Source organism: Bombyx mandarina, chromosome 23 (genome assembly GCF_030267445.1).
Source record: "Bombyx mandarina strain Sakado chromosome 23, ASM3026744v2".
Classification (NCBI taxonomy): Eukaryota; Metazoa; Arthropoda; class Insecta; order Lepidoptera; family Bombycidae; genus Bombyx; species Bombyx mandarina.
This window is the reverse complement of record NC_143229.1, coordinates 15,405,017-15,426,322: the sequence shown is the minus strand read 5'-3', so window position 1 is coordinate 15,426,322 and position 21,306 is coordinate 15,405,017. Positions and strand designations below refer to the sequence as shown.

The 21,306-nt window shown below is 38.7% G+C and overlaps 1 protein-coding gene across 1 annotated transcript in view; it reads right to left on the bottom strand.

Moving 5' to 3' along the window:
- Nucleotides 1–12,368: 12,368 nt before the first annotated feature.
- The window catches only part of LOC114246586 (uncharacterized), a 61,090-nt gene continuing 52,152 nt past the window's right edge, over nucleotides 12,369–21,306 (bottom strand). Inside the window, exons 12-14 of the mRNA XM_089737617.1 lie at nucleotides 15,306–15,469; nucleotides 14,886–14,964; nucleotides 12,369–14,045 (exon numbers count right to left, since the gene is read on the bottom strand). Coding sequence (XP_089593743.1) covers nucleotides 13,159–14,045; nucleotides 14,886–14,964; nucleotides 15,306–15,469 — 1,130 coding nt within the window. The 3' untranslated portion in view covers nucleotides 12,369–13,158. The remainder of the gene's footprint in view (nucleotides 14,046–14,885; nucleotides 14,965–15,305; nucleotides 15,470–21,306) is intronic.

The window sequence follows — 21,306 nt, the reverse complement described above, 5'->3', positions numbered from 1 at the left end:
CCCACCCGCGCGGACTCATAAGAGGTCCTACCACCAGTAATTACGCAAATTATAATTTTGCGGGTTTCATTTTTATTACACGATGTTATTCCTTCACCGTGGAAATCAATCGTGAACATTTGTTGAGTACGTATTTCCTTAGAAAAATTGGTACCCGCCTGAGATTCGAACATCGGTGCATCGCTCAATACGAATGCACCGGACGTCTTATCCGCTAGGCCACGACGACTTCTCAGAATCTACCACCGGATCGGAATCGCGACTAATTGAGAAGACCCGGCGAGAAACTCAGTGGGTTGTGTCAATGGCAATCTTCACCGATTTCCAGACGTCCTATTAACTTGACAGTTCGCTCACGCGTCAAGGATCGTTGACGATACAATAATATTATAACTTCACTCTAACAACCTGACCGGTATTAACAGGATAACGAAAGAAAATATATGAAACTAATTGTTAGTTCGGTTTCATAGTTAAACGTGTTTTAATAGTATATAAAACTACATAATTACATTACATTAATTTTGTGTTTTTCACGTTCCTAAAAACACATCAACAATTCAATATTAAAAAACTTCGACTACGATCTTCTTATTTTACGGAAGTAGATAAAGAAATTAGGAGTCGTATTTTCGATTAGTAACTAGACTTATCAAGACCATGGTTGGCTGGAGACAGAATTACGGACACAAAGCACCTTTAGAATTGAAGTGGCCGAACGATTTTTTTTTTCCATTATTTAGATGGGTAGACGAGCTTACAGCTCACTTGGTGTTAAGTAGTTACTGGAGCCCATAGACATCTTCAACGTAAATGCGCTACCCACCTTGAGATATAAGTTGTAAGGTCTCATGTATAGTTACAACGGCTGCCCCACCCTTAAAATCGAAACGCGTTACTGCTTCACGGCAGAAACACACGGAGCGGTGGTACTTACCGGGCCGGTTCAAAAGACGTGCTACCTACTAGTGACATAATTAAAACAGTATTATTTGTTTCGCATTTAAAACCTACCGTGCGGACTCACAAGAGGTCGTACTACCAGTAATTACGCAAATTATAATTGTATACTTTGAACGACTTGTAAACATGTAAGTATTCAGTTTAAAAAAATAAACAATATATTTTAGTCTAGAAAAGGACAAACTTACTCTTTCCGTCAAATCAAGCGGCATACCTTAATATATTAAAATCGAAAAACTAAAAAGATACAATTTTTCAATTATATTTTTGGTGTTTACAATAAAAAAAAAGAATTTTGGATAAATCCACTTCAATTTTAAAGGAGCGACAATAACAACTTCCATTATATACTTTAATTTGAGAGGGCACGCTAAGAAAAACTCCAGTCATACAAACACAATGAACAACAAACGATTTCTCTGTAAAGTAAATAAATAAGTCATAATTCCAAAACCATTTCAGTCACGACAAGAAAAATATACACTATTCTATTGTACTTTAACATTATAATTCCAGATATTAAGTGAATTACGTTATCCCGCAATTTTGCAAAGATTTCGCACGTAAAACGCCAAGTTGCCAGATTTGGAGAAAACTACCTAATTAGTAGTAAAAAAAATATTAAACAAGTTATAATTTAATAAAATATTTTATATTATATTATATTTAATTAAATATTAACCAGATATCGCTATATACGAATGCACCGGACGTCTTATCCTTTAGGCCACGACGACTTCAGAAAACAAAGATAAAACTGGTGCTCACTCTGGTCTTTTCCATTTTTCTATACGGAGCGGAGACCTGGACCCTTAAAGCGGTTGATCGCAAACGCGTGGATGCTTTTGAGATGTGGTGCTGGAGAAGAATGCTCCGGATACCTTGGACAGCAAAGAGAAGCAATCTGTCTATCTTAGACCAACTGCAGTTCAAGACTAGACTGTCCACATTCTGCCTTCGCCGCGCACACGAATACTTCGGTTATATTGCTCGGAAAAAACCGGATAGCTTAGAGAGACTATTCGTGACAGGGAAGATCGAGGGAAAGAGACCGCGCGGGCGCAGTCCGCCAAGGTGGTTCGACCAAACCCGCACCACACTAGAGATCCCATTCCACGACGCCCTTCATGCGGCCAATGATCGGAGGCGCTGGCGGGACATTACAAAGAGCAAAATCCTGACAACATATAATGGTCACGACCCTCAGCTGTGAGGAAGCGACGCGAGGAGGAGGGGTGGACGAGCTCACAGCCCACCTGGTGTTACTTAGTTACTGGAGCCCATAGACATCTACAACGTAAATGCGCCACCCATTTTGAGATATAAGTTCTAAGATCTCAGTATAGTTACAACTTACAACGGCTGCCCCACCGTTCAAACTAAAACGCATTACTGCTTCGTGGATTTAACGAAACCAGTGTTATTAAAAACTATGCTTTTTTAAACGCATTTAAATACGTTTGTAGGAAAAATAAGAATATTATTCGATACCTTTTTCCTACATCCACGGTCTTAATTTGGCGCGTCAATTCCTTAATACATATTTGTTTTCTCTTTCCTGTACGATGAAAAACCACTGAAATAGGATTTTGATATCGAGATTAAAAAAAAAAAACGTTAAATAATCTCACTTCACAAGTCACGTTTGGCTTTAATTATTTATTTATGTCAGAGATTAATAAAGTATAAAAGCTTAGGTTTTTTACTGTCATTAAGTGAATTCCTAATAAAAAAAAACCTTTATTCTTGATATTGATCTATGGTTATTTAATCGATTCGTGACGAAGCTAATCTGTACATTTCCAGAAAAAAAAAACAGATTTTAAATCTTTCCTTGGTATTAAAAAATCCTACCAGAATAATAAAACCAAAACACAACAATTGTTTACGTATTAACCGCAACAGTCGATTTAATACAATACAAAAAAAAAACAATCAGGTCCTTGAGTTTACAAAAAACAACAATGTTTACATTTTTTTGCTACCTAACATTTCGGTTTTTAGAGAAAAAAAACAAGAGTTCCAATCACTTTTATTGTGTTTTGGAGTGCAACAGAAAAACGTACAATAGAGCCTGGATAAACTTGATTTTACAAAAAGTAATGGATTTTTTTTTGTCTGTCAACGTTCGAACTATTTCGATAGCGCGCTTTGTAGTTGAAAGATATTATTTAATGGCGACAGAAGAAATATTCACCGCGTGTAAGGAGTGATATCTTAGTCCGTGTCCATAGCCCACTGAGTTTCTCGCCGGATTTTCTCAATGGGTCGCGTTTCCGAACCGGTGGTAGATTCTGCGAAGCACTGCTCTTGCTAGTGTTAGCAAAATTCTTTCAGGTTGAGCTCGTGAGCTCAACTACTCGCGCTTAGCTGGAATAGCCTTTTAGGCTACCAGTGAATCGGTAGAAAAAAAAAATTACTTCATTATCCTCTCTCGTCTTGCGACAATGCCATTAATAATTTTTGATGACGACTTATCTTCTTATGTTAAGACCGGGCAAGTAGTGAATTCGAACCCATCTAAGTAATTATAGATAAATAAAAAAACGCCATGACTGGGACATAAGTCTGATTTTTAGTAGAAGTAGACAGTGTCTATGGTCAAAATACAAATAGGTACAGATTGCGTTTTGTTTGTCTGCTAAAGTAATCACATGATGTTTTCTTTTTTTTAGTTGCATTAAAAGGTTTTGTTTACGACAATATTCAAAGTTTCCCACCCGTAAGCCGTATCGTTTTCCTTAATGCGTCGTTGAACTTCAAAACATAAATAGTGTATAAAACCTTTTTCAATGCAATGACGAGGCAATTTCATTCGTTCAAACAGAAAAGTACTACCGATAAAATCTGGCCACGTTCCGCTGTGAGGATAGCTAAATGTGTACAAACAAAAATCCAATTTTCATCATACAAAACTTGTTTTGACAATTTCGAACGAAACGAACAAATGATTAAGCCAAGCAAATCAACACAATTCGATTTTGTATACGCGGCCATTTAATTTATTGTGTTGCCAAGTGCGAAATGTGCAAATACAAAATAACGTATTAAAATAACGTAGGTAATAAAAAATATGTCGTTCCAATTTACGTATGCCACTTATGAGCACTTTTTTTTTTCGATAAAAAAACGATAAATTTTATATTTAAGTAATTAGGTTTCTGATTATTATAATTGAAACGTAACAAATACATAAATAGCCTAGTATGAAAATTTTGCTCTGTCATAAATCTAAGGGAAAAAAGCAGTAGGCAAGGGTTACAATTTTTTTATTGTACTTAACAGACGAACATACGGCCCACCTGATGGTGATTGGTTACTGTCGTATGAACGTCAGCAATGCCAGGAGCACAGATAAGCCGCTGCCTAATGCTGATCATTCTCCACAAGCCTCGTTTGAAGAAAAACCGTAGAGGGGAGCTCATTCCAGAGCCGGATAGTATGTGGCAGAAAATACATATCTTTGGAAACGCACTGTGGATGAAAGCAGCGGTTCGAGATAATGCTCCGGTGGCGGCGGTGTGATAGCAAAAACAGTTGGAGGAATCTCGAACAAACAGAGCACTCCCCATGGAACATATCGTCTTCTCGCAACTCTAAAACTATATAATCTCAAAAGTTACTAATTTTACAGGAGAGTGTTTTAAAGGCTTAACATGTAATCTATATATATAAAATGAATTGCTTTTCGTTAGTCTCGCTAAAACTCGAGAACGGCTGGACTGATTTAGCTAATTTTGGTCTTAAATTATTTGTGGAAGTCCAGAGAAGGTTTAAAAGGTATTTATAAATGAAAATTCTGGGAATTAAATAAAAATAACAATTTTGTTTGTCCTTTGATGTGTCCCCCATCGGACGGATTACTTTTGTTTTTATTTATCGATTGAGGCACTACGAAGTCTGACGGGCCAGCTAGTATTTTTAATATTAATCATCTTTGCAACATTTTTATTTTATTTGTTACCAGGTACATTATCTGTATTTTAAAGTAAGATAAAATTATGTATTAATTTTGTTAATAGTGGTCAAAATATAGGTAAACTGAAAAAAAAAACTAAAACTAAACTACGCTCTTTTGACAGTATTTATGAGAAAAATACACTGGTGATACCAAATGATTTCGCATGTTAACTCAATTTCGAATAGTTTAGGAAATTGTACACTTTTAATGTGAATAGGCGAATATGTACTTCTTACCCCCATAATTATAAACAACAATTACAAGACGCATAGTTAATTCTTTTATTCTTTTTTTTTGGGGATTCGACATCACCCTGTATATAACAAAGAAGTTTAACAGTACCTTCGCGTCCTGCATCGCTTTGTGAGATAACCTCTTGTTCTTCTGAATGATCGCCGAGTAGTTGCTTTCACTCTGGAATTAAGCAAAAGCTTTCATAGAGCCACTGCGTTCATCCACAGTGCGTTTCCATTAGTTTTTTTTTGCCACGTACCATCCGGCTATGGAATGAGCTCCCCTCCATGGTGCTTCCCGAGCGCTATGTCATGTCCTTCTTCAAACGAGGCTTGTAGAGAGTATTAAGCGGTAGGCAGCGGATTGGCTCTGCCCCTGGCATTGCTGAAGTCCATGGGCAACGGTAACCACTCACCATCATTTGAGGCGTATATTTATCTGTCTACAAAGGCAATAAAAAAAAAAGACGAGCTTGAGTCTGGCTCACGATCTAGCTAGCGGCGTGGAGCCAATGGGCAATAACACTAACACTACATAATATTACACGTAAGTACATATGGTAGCGGCAACGTTGCAACCTAATGAACTAAGAAACGATAAGATAAATAAGGTTAATGTAATAAAAATTCCAATGTTTGCCTTGAAATTAGTTATTATTTGAAGAGATTCTCGAATGACAAACGAACAGACCGACCGCTTAGGGCTTCGTACACACATAAAACTGTAAAGCTCTTGTTAATGTGTCATAATGAGTTCCTTATCTTAGCCTTATCTTATGTTCTGCTGACTATAATTCATCATCAGGCACCTTTAGAGTTTATTTAAGCGTTTGGAGATGAGAATCTGTACACTTCATAGTTTGGGTGTAGTAACAAAACTATATCGAGGGGTGAAAGGCTTTTTTTTATTGCTTAGATGGGTGGATGAGCTCACGCCCCGCCTGATGTTAAGCGGTTACCGGAGCCCATAGACATGTACAACGAAAATGCCGCCACCCACTTTGAGACATGGGTTGTAAGGTCTCAGTATAGTTATAACGGCTGCCCCACCCTTAAAACCGGAATTGCTTCACGACAGAAATAGACGAGGTGGTGGTACCTACCTGTGCGGACTCACTCTCATAATAAAAATCAAACCCGCAAAATTAGAATTTGCGTAATTACTGGTGGTAGGACCTCTTGTGAGTCCGCGCGGGTAGGTACCACCGCCCTGCCTATTTCTGCCGTGAAGCAGTAATGCGTTTCGGTTTGAAGGGTGGGGTAGCCGTTGTGACAATAATGAGACCTTAGAACTATATCTCAAGGTGTGTGGCGCATTTACGTTATAGATATCTATGGGCTCCAGTAACCACTTAACACCAGGTGGGCTGTGAGCTCGTCCACACATCTCAGCAATAATAATAAAAAAAAAAAACAAGAGGTCCTACCACCAGTAATTACGCAAATTATAATTTTGCGAGTTTGATTTTTATTACACGATGTTATTCCTTCACCGTGGAAGTCAATCGTGAACATTTGTTGAGGATGTATTTCATTAGAAAAATTGGTACCCGCCTGCGGGATTCGAACACCGGTCGAAAACGTGCACGTCCTTTAGACCACGACGACTTCGGCTATTTGGTTTAAGCGACATTTTTGTAACTAGGAGTGCCACTTAAACTTTGGAAAAAATACCTCTTGTGAGTCTGTAAGGGTAGGTACCACCATCCTTCTTATTTCTGCCGTGAAGCAATAATGCGTTTCGGCTTGAAGGGCAAGGCAGCCGTTGTAACTATACTGAGATCTTAGAACTTATATCTCAAAATGGGTGGCGACATTTACGTTGTAGATGTCTATGGGCTCCGCTAACCATTTAACACCAGCTAGGCTGTGTTTCTTTCTGTATTCGCGGTATATTTACGGAACATATATACCAGGCGAACAAAAAGCATTTACTGTATTAATTGACTCATTACCCGCCACAAGATGTGTCGTTTTTCTAAGCTCTGAAGTCTTTTCTCCATGAACGCGAGTTTGTTCTTGAAGTCATCGGCCATACAGCGGCAGAGGTTGAGCGATTCGCCGAAAACACGCATTTTACATTTCAACTCTTCGAAGTCCGTACGGAATCTGTAAACCAGGGGTGGCCAACTTGATTAGAACCAAGATCTACTTAACTGTCTACTGACGGAACACTCTGCGATCTACCAATGACATTTCATGTCATGTCTCTGTCTATGTTAATACTTGTAATTGTGCTTGTGGTAACTGGTGCTTGTGGTACCTTCTTCTTCTTCTTCGTCGCTTTCTTCATTGCTGAAGGTCGTGTCCCTGAAACTTGACCGTTGCCTGTCTCGTGTACCTAAAAGCACTGTTAATGGATCGGGAGGATCCATAATGACGTGCTTAGGGCGACGTCGACAGTAAATTCTCCTCAACGACGTCGGAATAAAGTTATTTAGGCAACAAGACTCGCCTGGATATTGACGAAGAAAGAGAAGTGATTGAGACTGAAGTTGAGGCGTCCGAGCCAGAGATGTATGGAGATAAAAATGATTTGTATTGCGGCTTGCTTTTGATCCGGGCGTGTTCCTGGGACATCCGGGCGCTGCTACTCGCCGAGCTGTCTTCGCTCAGTTTCACGTCCGGCTTAGGTCGGTCGGGACTCTTAGCTTTTTTCATTTTGCGAAATGTATTATTATTGTACGTTGTGATTTGACAGGAATTTTGAGTGACGCTTCGGCGACATTGCCACCAATATAAGAAATTATCGTTTAGTCTATGTCCAAACCACATACGCACTCAATACACTGATTGACACATTGACTAACATAAAATCAGGACCCTGAAACTGAGATAGGTACTTTAAAACAATTTTTTTGTTTTTTTAAACTAGCGACATCCTGTAGCGGTTGTCTCTAAGCTTATAGGTTGTTAAAGTTAAGGCATTTAATTATTATAACTAAACAGAGAAGATAAAAATAAAAAAGATCATACATCATTTGTTAAAGAGAAATTGATTAAATTTTAACAATTTGTGGTTTCTGAAAATTTACAAAATTCTTCATTGAAAATAAAATATAGGTTAGGTAATATGTTACTGCAATCTACAGGAGCAATGAGAAACTAATCGAAGCGAGACCATCTAGTGGCCGATGCCCCAAAACATTTTTATTGAGTGTTTGAGTTGCTTATCTATAATTAGTTTATGTATATTATTTATGCATAAAACTTTGATGTCATTTTCTGTAGTTGATACGCATTCAGAATTGTAAAACGATTCATGTGGAATTACTAAAATCCAGTGATAATTTTGGTGTTTCAATATAGCATCAGTATGCTTAGTGCGAGTTTTATAACGTTCTCGATAGCGTATGAGTTAGCCCAATTGTGTGCAGTTGGAACAGCGCCCCTAGCGGCAAACATACGCAAACGATCCCATTCCATACAAATATGAGCTAACATTTACACTATCGAAAACGTTAAGACACTCACACTAAGAAGTACTTCCAGTGTTTATTATATCGAAACCCTCAGCGAATCTCTAAAACATTTGTACTCTTTTCCTAATACTCGGAATGTTTGTTGTGTTACATACCTGATCCTGTGGACCGAATGTTAAACAGTCGACGTCGCCCAAAACACGTCATTACGGATCTTCCCGATCCATTAACGGTGCTTTTAGGTACAACCAGCACCGGTCACCGTTCTCGTCGAACTCGTCGCTTGCGACGAAAGGCTTGACGAGTAAATTAACCTTAAAAAATTAAATTCTTAGTGGGTCTAGTTTCCGATCCGGTGGTAGATTCTGCGAAGCACTGCCCTTGCTAGGGCCAGTGTTAGCAACACTTCCGGCTTGAGCCCCCTGAGCTCACCTACACGTCAGGGCGGAGCTGAAATAGTCTCTCAAGGCCATCAGCACAGTTAGAAAAAAAAAAGAAGTGAAATTTAAGAAAAGTTGGCGTGTTCGGTAGAAGAAATGTGTTAGGACGCAAGAACAATTTTAGTTAAGATTGAATTGCGCTATCTATAAATTAGATTAAGAACTAGTTAGAAAGCTTTAAAAGTACTTTTCGAAATAGTCCTCTTACTTACCACTAGATGTCTAAAAACTTAGTTAATTCAGTCGACAACAGATAGAGCTACATTCTATTATTTATTTTGAAACTATATCAATAGATGTCGCTACAAGTTCTATCCGATTTAGCTGTTTTAAATTGTTAATTGCATAATGTTATGCTTTATATTTTGTACGTATCTATACTAATATTATAAAGAGGAAAGATTTGTTTGTTTGTTTGTTTCGAATAGGCTCCGAAACTACTGGACCGATTTGAAAAATTATTTTTCCATTAGAAGCCGACATTGTCCCTGATGAACATAGGCTACTTCTTTTAATTTTAATTTTTATTTTATTTTTTGGTTTCATGTGTGTTTTAATGTTTCCGAAGCGAAGCGAGGGCGGGTCGCTAGTTTGTAAATAATTTAATTTTATGGAATTACTAATTGACTCCTTCAGACAATATTAGTTGGCGGCTGTAACTATAGCGATGCGATGTATTGTTTACGCCAACTAACTAAATATATTCCCAACGTTTTTGAATAACACTATCTATCGGTCAACTGCATACATCATCCATACAGTGACAAACATAACTTAATATCTAAGATGACCACAGGATCTAGAAACATAAATGTAATTCAAACAGACACGCGAGTGCGTTTTGGGTTAAGCCAGAGAGAATACTTCGGGACGCCCCCCTGGGACCTGGAGGCGGAGGCGCTCGCTGCGGATTACGCGTGGCGATGCGATCTTCGCTCCAGGGGGGAGCCGCGTCCTGGCGCGGCGGAAGTTCGAGCGCGGAAGCTTCAATCTCGGCGTGCCGTGCTCGAGGCGTGGTCTCGCCACCTGGCGGACCCCGCCTACGGGCGACGGACCGTCGAGGCGATCCGTCCGGTCCTCTCGGACTGGGTAAATCGCGACCGAGGACGTCTCACCTTCCGAGCGACGCAGGTGCTCACGGGACACGGCTGTTTCGGTCGCTACCTGCACCTCGTCGCCTGGAGGGAGCCGACGCCGAAGTGCCACCACTGCAGTGGCTGCAACGAGGACACGGCGGAGCACACGCTCGCGTACTGCCCCGCTTTCGCGGAGCAGCGCCGCGTCCTCGTTGCAAAAATAGGACCGGACTTGTCGCTTCCGACCGTCGTGGCTACGATGCTCGGCAGCGACGAGTCCTGGCAGGCGATGCTCGACTTCTGCGAGTCCACCATCTCGCAGAAGGAGGCGGCAGAACGGGAGAGGGAGAGCTCTTCTTCCCTCTCGGCGCCGTGCCGCCGCCGTCGGGCCGGGGGTCGGAGGAGGGCGTTTGTCCAGCTCCAGCCCCTATGAGGAGGCAGTCTCCTCCCGGTGATGGTCATGGGGCGACCTAAGGGGGTTGAGGCTGCGCCGCACGCTACCGTCACTCTAGCGCGCTGGCACCAGGAGGACGGGACGGCGCGTCGGCGGCTGCGGACTGCGATGTGGTCCGCATTTTCGTCGTCGCTGTCGTCGCCGAACATACTATTGAAGAGCAAACCGGTTGGCGGTGTATCGCGTTCCGACCCGGCAGGCTGGTTCTGGCCCAGCGGGGTATCCCGGAACACCAGCGGCACCGCCCGGGCGGCCTGGTAGGGCCGCCGTACCGCGGAGACCGACGTCGTTGGTCGTCGACTATCGCCTCGACGACCCGTCGGTCGGGCGTCGTCGGGGTGGCGCCGCGTGTCTGGTTGTAGTGTTGACCGCGGGAACCCCTCTACCCTAAACGGGTTCTGACCCCGGACGGAGATCGGACGTCGGGTGTAAGAGTGCAGGGGAGTCGTTTAGTGGGTGGGCCCTAAAATCCTTGGGCCCGCGATCTGCTCTCAACACCTGCAGATCGTTGAGTCTCACATACCCCGCGCGCCCCCTAGGCGCGGGGACCTCGTAGGAAGTTCGGCCCCCGGCCCGAAAAAAATAAATAAATAAATAAATAGAATACTTCACGATCCTCGCCTGCAACTCAGAAAGAGTTTCTAGAGCGTTCTCTTTCTAACATAAAGTAGTCTACTGAGATTCCCGCCGAACTTACTGGTGGTAGGACCTCTTGGGAGTCCACACGGGTAGGTACCACCACCCCGCCTATTTCTGCCGTGAAGCAGTAATGCGTTTTGGTTTGAAGGGTGAGGCAGCCGTTGTAACTATACTGAGACCTTAGAACTTATATCTCAAGGTGGGTGACGTTTTCGTTGTAGATGTCTATGGGCTCCAGTAACCACTTAACAACAGGTGGGCTGTGAGCTGGTCCAACCATCGAAAAATAAAAAAAAAATAAAAAAAAATGTGAAAATGATTGGCTAGAAAAGATCTCTCTTATAGTGAAGACCGCGTATAGTACAAATCAATCTACATTATGATTGTTGTTTGTTTAAAGCGTGTATATGCCGTAATGTATACTTACTCTATCTCTCTCTCTCTTTTTCAAATATTCAAAGCAGTATCTTACAAAATATATCTTCTAGTACAGAATCCCTGGTACACTTTTCATCATTTATTACTAACAAGCAAATTTTTCGTGAATAGCTTCCTTTTGACTAGACGCCCAACTTTTTTCCTTACAGTAACGTTGGTAAATGGTAGCTTACTAGCTTACTACTAGCTTACTAAAATAATATTATTTTTAATTTTATTAATTTCAACTATGTAACTGGAGAACCGGAATAACGTACCACGCAATTTGTAGGACAATGTGGGTGGTAAACTATTAGCTAACCAATAAATAAAAAATCAGCTGGTTAGTAATTATTTTTCATGACCTTGTTTATGATACATGTTGGAGAGGGAGGACTCCCTAACAAAACCTTATATTTTGTAGGACAAATATTTTTTCACGTTATTTAGATAATTATCTCGATAATTAACAAAGAAAAATTCGGTTAGTAATAAATTTTTAAAATTCGTGTAATCAACATATTTTATTACTTCTAGTAAGCTACCACTTACCAACGTTACTGTAAGGTAAAAAGTTGGGCGTCTAATCAAAAGGAAACTACTCACGAAAAATCAGCTTGTTAGTAATAAATTATGAAATGTGTACCAGGGATCCTGTGTGTATGTCACATATTTTCTTTTGAACCCTCAACGAATTCTCAAAAATCAAATTAATTACTATATATAACATTAATCATCAAATTAGTTTCAGAATAAAACAAAATTAAATTTTAATTAAAATATATCTTTTATTTCGAATTTTTTTTATTATAAATCCTATTTATGTATTATAATTAGAAAATATATTATCTGTTTCAATATGAACCGTCCGCGTGTTTCTTACATACCAATATACATAGTATAATTATCATACAAAAATACTTAATTATTTTTAAATTAAAGAGTCGACCATGTCGCAGCTTATCGAAATGGTCAAAAATCTAATTTTCTAGTTAGAAAATAAAAACGAAACGGAAAATAGAAAGTAATTAATACAAAAAAAAATGGCAGTATTTTTAAAGCCGTTACTAATAATATTTAAAACTGACACAATAAAACAGATAAAATAAAATTATAATATCAAATTGAATATAATAATTAAATATCCTTCCTATCTATTTACAGTATCGATAACGGAGCGGCATTGGAGTTATTAATTGAAGCAAAAACAATCCGAAAGATTACTAACATTTATATGGTTTGAATATTATTAAATAATAAATATTAAAAAAAAAACATTAGCACAATTATTTTGGTAATATCATTAGCTGCACAAATGCTACTCTGAAAAATGGTTATAAAATACATAAAAAAATAATAATTACAATGTGAAAAACGACATTAATTACGTTGTCTGCAAATATATATATGTACATATATATTTTTTTCTCAAAACTGGTAACTCTCATAGGAACTGGAGTGTCTTTGTACTGTCGAATTCGTTTACAAGAGAAAATAAGATAAATTATATTTGTATGGCACTTCGACTCCGTTTTGAATTGTCGAGGTCACGTTTATTTTTTACCCTCCAAGCATTTGCATTGGCCGTCGTGTTTGTGCAGGGCGTCTGTTAAGGACGGGTTGAAGGACACCCCCGGGGCCGCGTACTGGGGGTTCGTTCCGCTTCCAGAAGTCTCGTACGTTATGAGTTGCGGCTTCGTGGTGTAGGTAACGATTTTCGGTTTGGTCGTGTACGTGAAGTATTCGGGTTTCGTTGTGAAGGTCACGATCTCTGGTTTGGTCGTGTAGCGCACGATTTTCGGTTTGGTCGTGTAAGTGAAGTACTCCGGTTTCGTGGTGAAGGTCACGATCTCTGGTTTCGTCGTGTACGTCACTATCTTCGGCTCGGACTGGTACACCTTCTTCTCGGTGTAGGTCGCGCTGAAAGTGTTCGATATCGGACCCTTGACTTGGGTGTCGAAGCTTATGCCCTCGCCGGCTTTGACCTCGGAGAATTTAGTTCCGTACTGGTTGAATTGTCCGGTGAAACCTTGGGTTTTCGAGTCGGTTTTCGCGGCGAATTGCCCTTGAGCGAATCCGTCGTCTTTGGCAGCGAATTGTCCTTGAGTGAACCCGTCGCCTTTGGCAGCGAATTGCCCTAGAGCGAACTTGTCGTCTTTAGCGGCGAATTGCCTTTGAGCGAACCCGTCGTCTTTCACAGCGAATTGTCCCTGAGCCAAACCGTCAGCTTTAACCTGACCAACTTCATTAACGCCCTTAACTCCGGCTGTGTACTGACTGGTTTTGACGCTGGAAACTTGACTGGTGATCTTGCTCTGCGTCAACTTCGTACCGATCGTGTATTTAGTGAAACGAACGCTCTCGATCAGTCCTATGGCCCATTCGTACCACTCAATGTCGAACTTGTAGAAGCCCGCTATTTGGTTACCGACCTGACAACCTAAAAAATAATAATATATCGTTAGGTACTGACAATGGCATTGCCGGGTGGACATAAGCACATGTGCGGCTGTGTGGTACCATTCCGAGTTTTGATTTATACGGACTTTGGCGGCCAAACTCGTCGCTTGGTCTACATCTAGTTCAATAAGCTACCCGCCCAGGGTATCAGCAACTGTCTGTTTTCGTAGGAGTCGTGAGGCGACTAAGAGCTTCTTCGGAGGATGTTCAGAGGCTTTTACCAGGGTGTTTTACTAGGGTACGTGATCGACAACTGGCGTTTACTAAGAATTATTTCGGTTTGAAGGCCGGGACAGCTGTTACAAGAGATTTGAGAGCTTTGACCTCATGTGTTCGGGCGGGTGGTGTTGGCTATGAACTCCATTGACCTTTTAGCATTAGGTAGATGCGCTATTTAAGCTTATTCTAAGTGAGATAGCACACGCTTAAAGGTCGCCTATAAAAGTTGAGGTATGAGGTATGAGGCTGACGTATGGTCAGCTCACAAAATCAACCAATCTCAATAATATTTATTGCGTAAATATGCGTAACGAAATCAGATTAATATGAAGAATGCTTTAGGACAGTTAAGAAATTTAATTCCCTTTTCATACGAATCTAAATTTGATATTGTAGAAAATATACAAAAAAAAATATGGAAAATTACCTCTTAAACTACAGTCTAAATAGTTTAAGAGCTTAAAACGTTTTTTATATCTTAAAGTATACAAGAGAGATAAAGTGTTCTGGTCTCGTCACAGAAATGCTATCTGTTATCAATCGGTTTTAGACCTCAATCTTGTGGAAGCCTCATTCCGAAAGACGATTGTATGGAGCTTACCAGAGTCCCAAGAGTAGACTCCTCGTAGCACGAAATGGCTGTCTCCTGTTGTGCACGCCAGGGCACTGCCAATGTCAACCTGGAAATACCATCAGCACGTATAGTAAAACTGTAGAGCTATGTCTGTAAGTCATTAAAGCAGTAGTAATAGAACATGATTATCAATTCAATTGCTTAGATGGGTGGACGAGCTCTCAGCCCACTTGGTGTTTAGTGGTTACTGGAGCCCATAGACATCTACAACGTAAATGCGCCAATCTACAACGCAAATTCGCCATCCACCTTGAAATATAAGTTCTGAGGTCTCAAGTATATTTACAACGGCTGCCCCGCCCATCAAACCGAAACGCATTACTGCTTCACGGCAGAAATAGGCAAGGCGGTGGTATCTGGTGGTATGTTTATTATCAAGATCATTACCTTGCAGATATTGTTAAGTGGGTTGGTGGGCTGCCCGCATGCACAGCTATCCTGGTCGTACTGCTCCAGCAGGTGGGGGTAATCCTGGGACAGCTTGGCTTCGCACTCACCAGGATTGATGAGAGAAACGTTTAGGGAATGCATGATGCTTCCGGACAAATGAGCTGGGGAGAAAGTAATTGCTATGAACCACACCACTCGAAGAACTGTTCGCGACTTCGAACTGTAACGGTAGTCACGTTACCACGAGCTCCAGTTTGCTTAGTGCGAGTTTTTAACTTCTCGATCGCGTTAAAGTTAACTCAAATATGTATAGAGTCGGAACAGCGGCCCTAGCGGCAAACGCAAGGAAACTGTTCCAACTCAAAACCAATTTGAGTTAACTTTTATGCGATCGGAAGTCAAAAAGCTCGCACTAAGCAAACTGTAATACGAAAGGGATCAATAAGAATGTATTTTGACACACGATAAAACTAAATCACCAAATAACTTAAGAGAATATTGAAAAGAAACAAAAAAAACTATAAATCAAAGTAATCTATACTAATATATAAATCTACAGTGGTTTTTACGGATGTTCCGTTATAACTACTGAACCATGAATGCGATTGACTTGAAACTTGGTATCCATGTAGAAAATACATGTACGTAATGGATAGCCTAATATTTATATGAGTGTTAGACACCCTACACCAGTTGCGGGGGCGTTAAGGATGAGAAACTTTGTGGGTGTGAGAAATAATAATGTTAATTTTAAATAATGAACTATAAATTCTGCCAAAAAAAATGACTCGAAAATTAATTGATATATTGATTGAGACGTATTTGTTCAAACGGTGCGAATAATCAAAAATGAAGATTGAATTTCGCAAAAGCTTGGAATCGAATTCTCGTGACCATAAGTGATTCATATTGCTAACACATACCTAAACAACGCTATATAGTTTTGTAAAGAAGTAACTATAAATAACATATCGGGGTCGGTATTACGAAATCCATTCGATCGGAGGACATATGAATTTCTTTGCATAGCGCACACGACTAATATCTCGAACGCAACGCAAGAATTCGGCATAATTCGCGTGCGGGCGCTAATCACGTATGAATCCGGCAAGGACATAGACGAGTGACTTCAAAATTGTATACGATTTTTTTATTTTGTAACCGAATGAATGTCGTCTGTTAATTTTAAGTGTTTTAAAAGCCGGATCGGGTTTAAGATCGCACTGCTGACTAACAAACCACTGGGGATTTTCATGCCGTGATCGGATCAATCAGGTAGTTCAATCACAATATGAACATTAGAATTTTATTGTGAAATTGTAATTTTTTTTTATTGCTTAGATGGTTGGACGAGCTCACAGCCCACCTGGTGTTGAGTGGTTACTGAAGCCCATAGACATTTACAACGTAAATGCGTCACCCACCTTGATATATAAGTTCTAAGGTCTCAGTATAGTTACAACGGCTGCCCCACCCTTCACACCGAAACGCATTATTGGTATCAAATTATCTCAGGTTGAGCCCGTGAGCCCGCCTACCCCTCCGCGAGTAGCTGTAATAGCGCCATAGACGACGAACGAATACTTAGAAGAAAAAAGACATAAAGTTCCACTTAAACTTTAAAGTAAAACAGATTTAGGCTGAGCTTAAAGCACAATTGGTAGTACCCAGCGACATACGCTAAACATATCAATAAAACGCTTATCACAGAGCTTTGGCCTTTACGTACATCCAATAGGAGATCGATAATGTAATTAATGAATTTTAAAACGTCCAAAAGTTTTTATGTATTAAAAACGGAAGAAATCATTTTGTCTAAATTGATTTATGACATGACGATGTTGTAAAGGTCGTGTTGTACACACGAAATAAACATTGAAATAAATTGAATTTAAGACGAGCTATGAATGTTATCTTTATCGGGTCGTAGATTTGGTCAATGTCCCTGTGAATGGACGTTTGTGATTGATTTGAAAATTTGGCTTCCTCGTGATAGTGATTCTCAATCTCTGCGTCATTATTGTGTGCGATCGTATTTTAAAGATGCATATTACTAATAATCTATAAATTAATTCGCGAAGGAAAAAAATTGTACTCTTTTTACGAAAATTGCGCGGACGGATGATCTATGTAATTTTCCACACTAATAGAGAATATAGAGAAAGAGTGCAGAATGATATATATATTTTTTTAATTATGCATAGAAAATCAATTAAATCAATAAATAAAAACAATACACTCACTAACACAAGTTTTGAAGTCGTCGTGGCCTAAAGGATAAGACGTCCGGTGCATTCGTTGTTGCGATGCACCGGTGTTCGAATCCCGCGGGCGGGTACCAATTTTTCGAATGAAATACGTACTTAACAAATGTTCACGATTGACTTCCACGGTGAAGGAATAACATCGTGTAATAAAAATCAAACCCGCAAAATTATAATTTGCGTAATCACTGGTGGACCTATTGTGAGTCCGCACTGGTAGGTACCACCGCCCTGCCTATTCCGGCCGTGAAGCAGTAATGCGTTTCGGTTTGAAGGGTGGGGTAGCCGTTGTAACTATACTGAGACCTTAGAACTATATCTCAAGGTGTGTGGCGCATTTACGTTGTAGATGTCTATGGGCTCCAGTAACCACTTAACACCAGGTGGGCTGTGAGCTCGTCCACACATCTAAGCAATAAAAAAAATTAAAAAAAAAACATATACGCATATATATATATAGACTCTTTTGTTTATTTTATTTATTTATTTTTATTTAATATATTTTGTACACACAGCTGTTAGAAAAGAAACGTCAATAAGGATACAGAGTACAAGGGCACTACTTATTTCATGCTGAAATCTCTTCCAGTAGGCCCGCAAAAGGAAAGAAGAATTAAGAACACAAACCTAGTGCATACAGTAAACATTACATATAATAATATATACATATTACAAGATACAAAACAATATATATACATACAAATACACACACACACACACACATACATATATATAACATACACACATATACTTACTTTATATTATAATACATTATACAAATATATATAATTTATTTAAGATGGTAAGGATAAATAATGTTCCTTAACAGATTTCTTGAATGCTGCTATGGTTTTGCACGCTCGTATGCTTGGAGGGAGGGAATTCCAAAGTATAACTGCTTGTACAGAAAACGATTTTGCGTAAGCATGTGTTTTATGAACAGGGCAATTGAGGAGAGTTTTAATGTGGGTTTTAATGTTTGTTTTGTTAAAGTCTGTGATAAAATTGAGAATAGATTAATATTGTTTGTCTTTAATATTATTGGTCTAAAGTATAGTCGTGGCGAAATCTCTGATTGTAGCAGTATATACTCGTATAGTATTTGATAATAGAACCACAATAAGTTTCAATCTTATGATTTCAATTAATTACGGTCGAATTTCGATCACTGGGCGATCACTAGTACTAATTAAAAGGGTAAGGTATTTTAGGGAAGTTCGATGGAACGTAGAGCGTAGCTCCCGTTGCTATTAACTGTTTTGTGTTTTGTATTAAGCAATTATTAAAAATAAAGAGAGCCAGTATCAAACAATGAAGCGAATCATAAAATGGGAATAAATACGAACAAACTTGATATTTGGCACGTATGTGAATTTCTAGAATTTAGTAGAATAATTATATACAAATAACACTATTTTATCATTTATCTTTGCATATTCTCAAAATTGGTGGTAAACTGAATCGACCCGATCTTTAGTTTCTCAGGTGCCCGGAAAATGCCTTAAAAATCATTGCAAAAACATGACGATTTTTGGTGTCTGTTTTCATTGTTGACTTCATTATAAATCGTCTTAAAAAAAAATCATCGATGAGAATTTTTGACTTATCAATGAAAAGCACAAATATTTATGAATTTGTTGAAATATTATACTAAACAAAATTGAAAAGAAATTATGCAAACGTTATCATAGTAAACCATTTCGCATTAGGCTACATGGTTTTATCGACATTTTTGCAACTTTACCAGGGAGCCACTTAAAGTTTAAAAATTTGAAAAAAATATCATAACAAAAAAACTTGTTTAGCTATTTGAATGTGATAAGCATTATTGTACTCCAATTAAAAACATCAAATTGTTTGTTTAATTACTTGTGTTAAATTATTTGTTTAATTAATTGTTTTATTACAAAGATAAATGTTGCGTGTTAAGCGAAATGTCCCTTAAATCAAATAGCATTTCACCCTTCGATTTGATACAGTATAAATACTACCTAAATATAATAAATACCTAAATTTATATATATATTTATATTATAAATACCTAAATTCAGGTATAGGCAGGTAAATAGCTTTTAAAAGTGTGTCGTTACTAATCTATGCATTTCAATTATTGTTCATCATAATTAAATAGACAAATATGTCCCACGGGAATCAGCTAACAGTTTAATTGTATGATTATCGTCACTTGATATCTGAGAACAAGAATATATTCAATAAAATTTGTATGCAAGATAGTTCAATCTGCATATTTAAGGGGAATCCGAATGAATATTGCGGCGTTGAAAATTACACTTAGGCAATATTTTGTGGCGAAATACATTTTCGCATTCGATTTCCAATTCGTGATTGAGTTTCAAGCAGAAACGTGTTCAAAAACAATGTGACAGAGCACATATTGTAATAACTATGTAGGGTAGAAGTGAGGAGCACCATCTTAGTGTATTAAAAAGTGTCCGCTGAAAGGGAGTTAATGAAGATGGCGCCACAATAGCAAATGGAAAGAGTTTAAAAATCACGCCATAAACTGCCACACTTCACTTCAACCCAGCTCATTTCACTCTGTTTGAAACTGGTACATTCACATCATTTCCAATTTCTGCACTATTGTTTTCTGTTTTTTTGTTGCTTAGGTTGCTGGACGAGCTCACAGTCCACCCGTTAATAAGTGGTTACCGGAGTCCATAGAAATAGGCAGGGTGGTGGTACCTACCCGTGCGGACTCACAAGACGTCCCACCACCAATAATAGCGCTATTTCAGTGAGTCTTGCAACTTGCTGTTTACATGTGGACAATTTTTCAACTTGTCCCCTACACAATATGGTGCTCCTTAATTCTACCCTCCATACAATAATAGGGATAATTTATGTTGTATCGACGACTTTGACATATCTCATTTTTGACGTTTGTCAAAATGTCAGTTTGTTAGAAGTGTTCGGTTCGTTGACCTTTCGCGTAACAACAAATAATTTCGGAAAATCGTTTGACAGTATTTGTGCATAGACAAACAAAGTAAGCGATTTAAAACCTAATAACTAAACTCAGAAGTAGCGCGGAATTATAATGAATGAATGAATGAATGATGAATGATTTATTTTATTTCAGACAACAATAAGTCCATATGTGTACATAGTATCATTGAAACATACTCAAAATTAACAAAGCCAATCAAATAAAAAATATACATTTATTAAAAGTAGTTATCAGTGGAATACATTTCAAATATTCCATTCCACTGATACCTACTTCGAACCAACCATTATTTTTATTATTATTAATGTTTAGTCCGCAAGTGAACCATGGTACAATGGTTCAAGTACCGACAGTCATAACGGTCTGTTAATGCCTTCAATAACTTATAATTAACTTATAATTATTTCGGATGTCATATAAAATCTTCTACTCGCGCGATTAGGTATCACATTCATCCTATTTGAGCTACGAAGCATTAACGCAATACTTTGAGGCTTTGACCTCATGTCTCAAGGTGTATTTATGTTAATAGTAATGATTATATCTGGTAATTTGTAGATTATATTATCTTATAATATCGGTTACTTAGAAATGGTTGTTAAGGTTTTTTTTTCACCTTCATCGTAATTCGAACAATTGAACGTAAGTAATCTGATTATAAATTGTATCGTCATTAAGCTGGTGACTCTTGAATGTCATACACGAAACATTAACAAAAAAAAAATATGTTCATAATACGATGTGATTATCAAACACATACGAA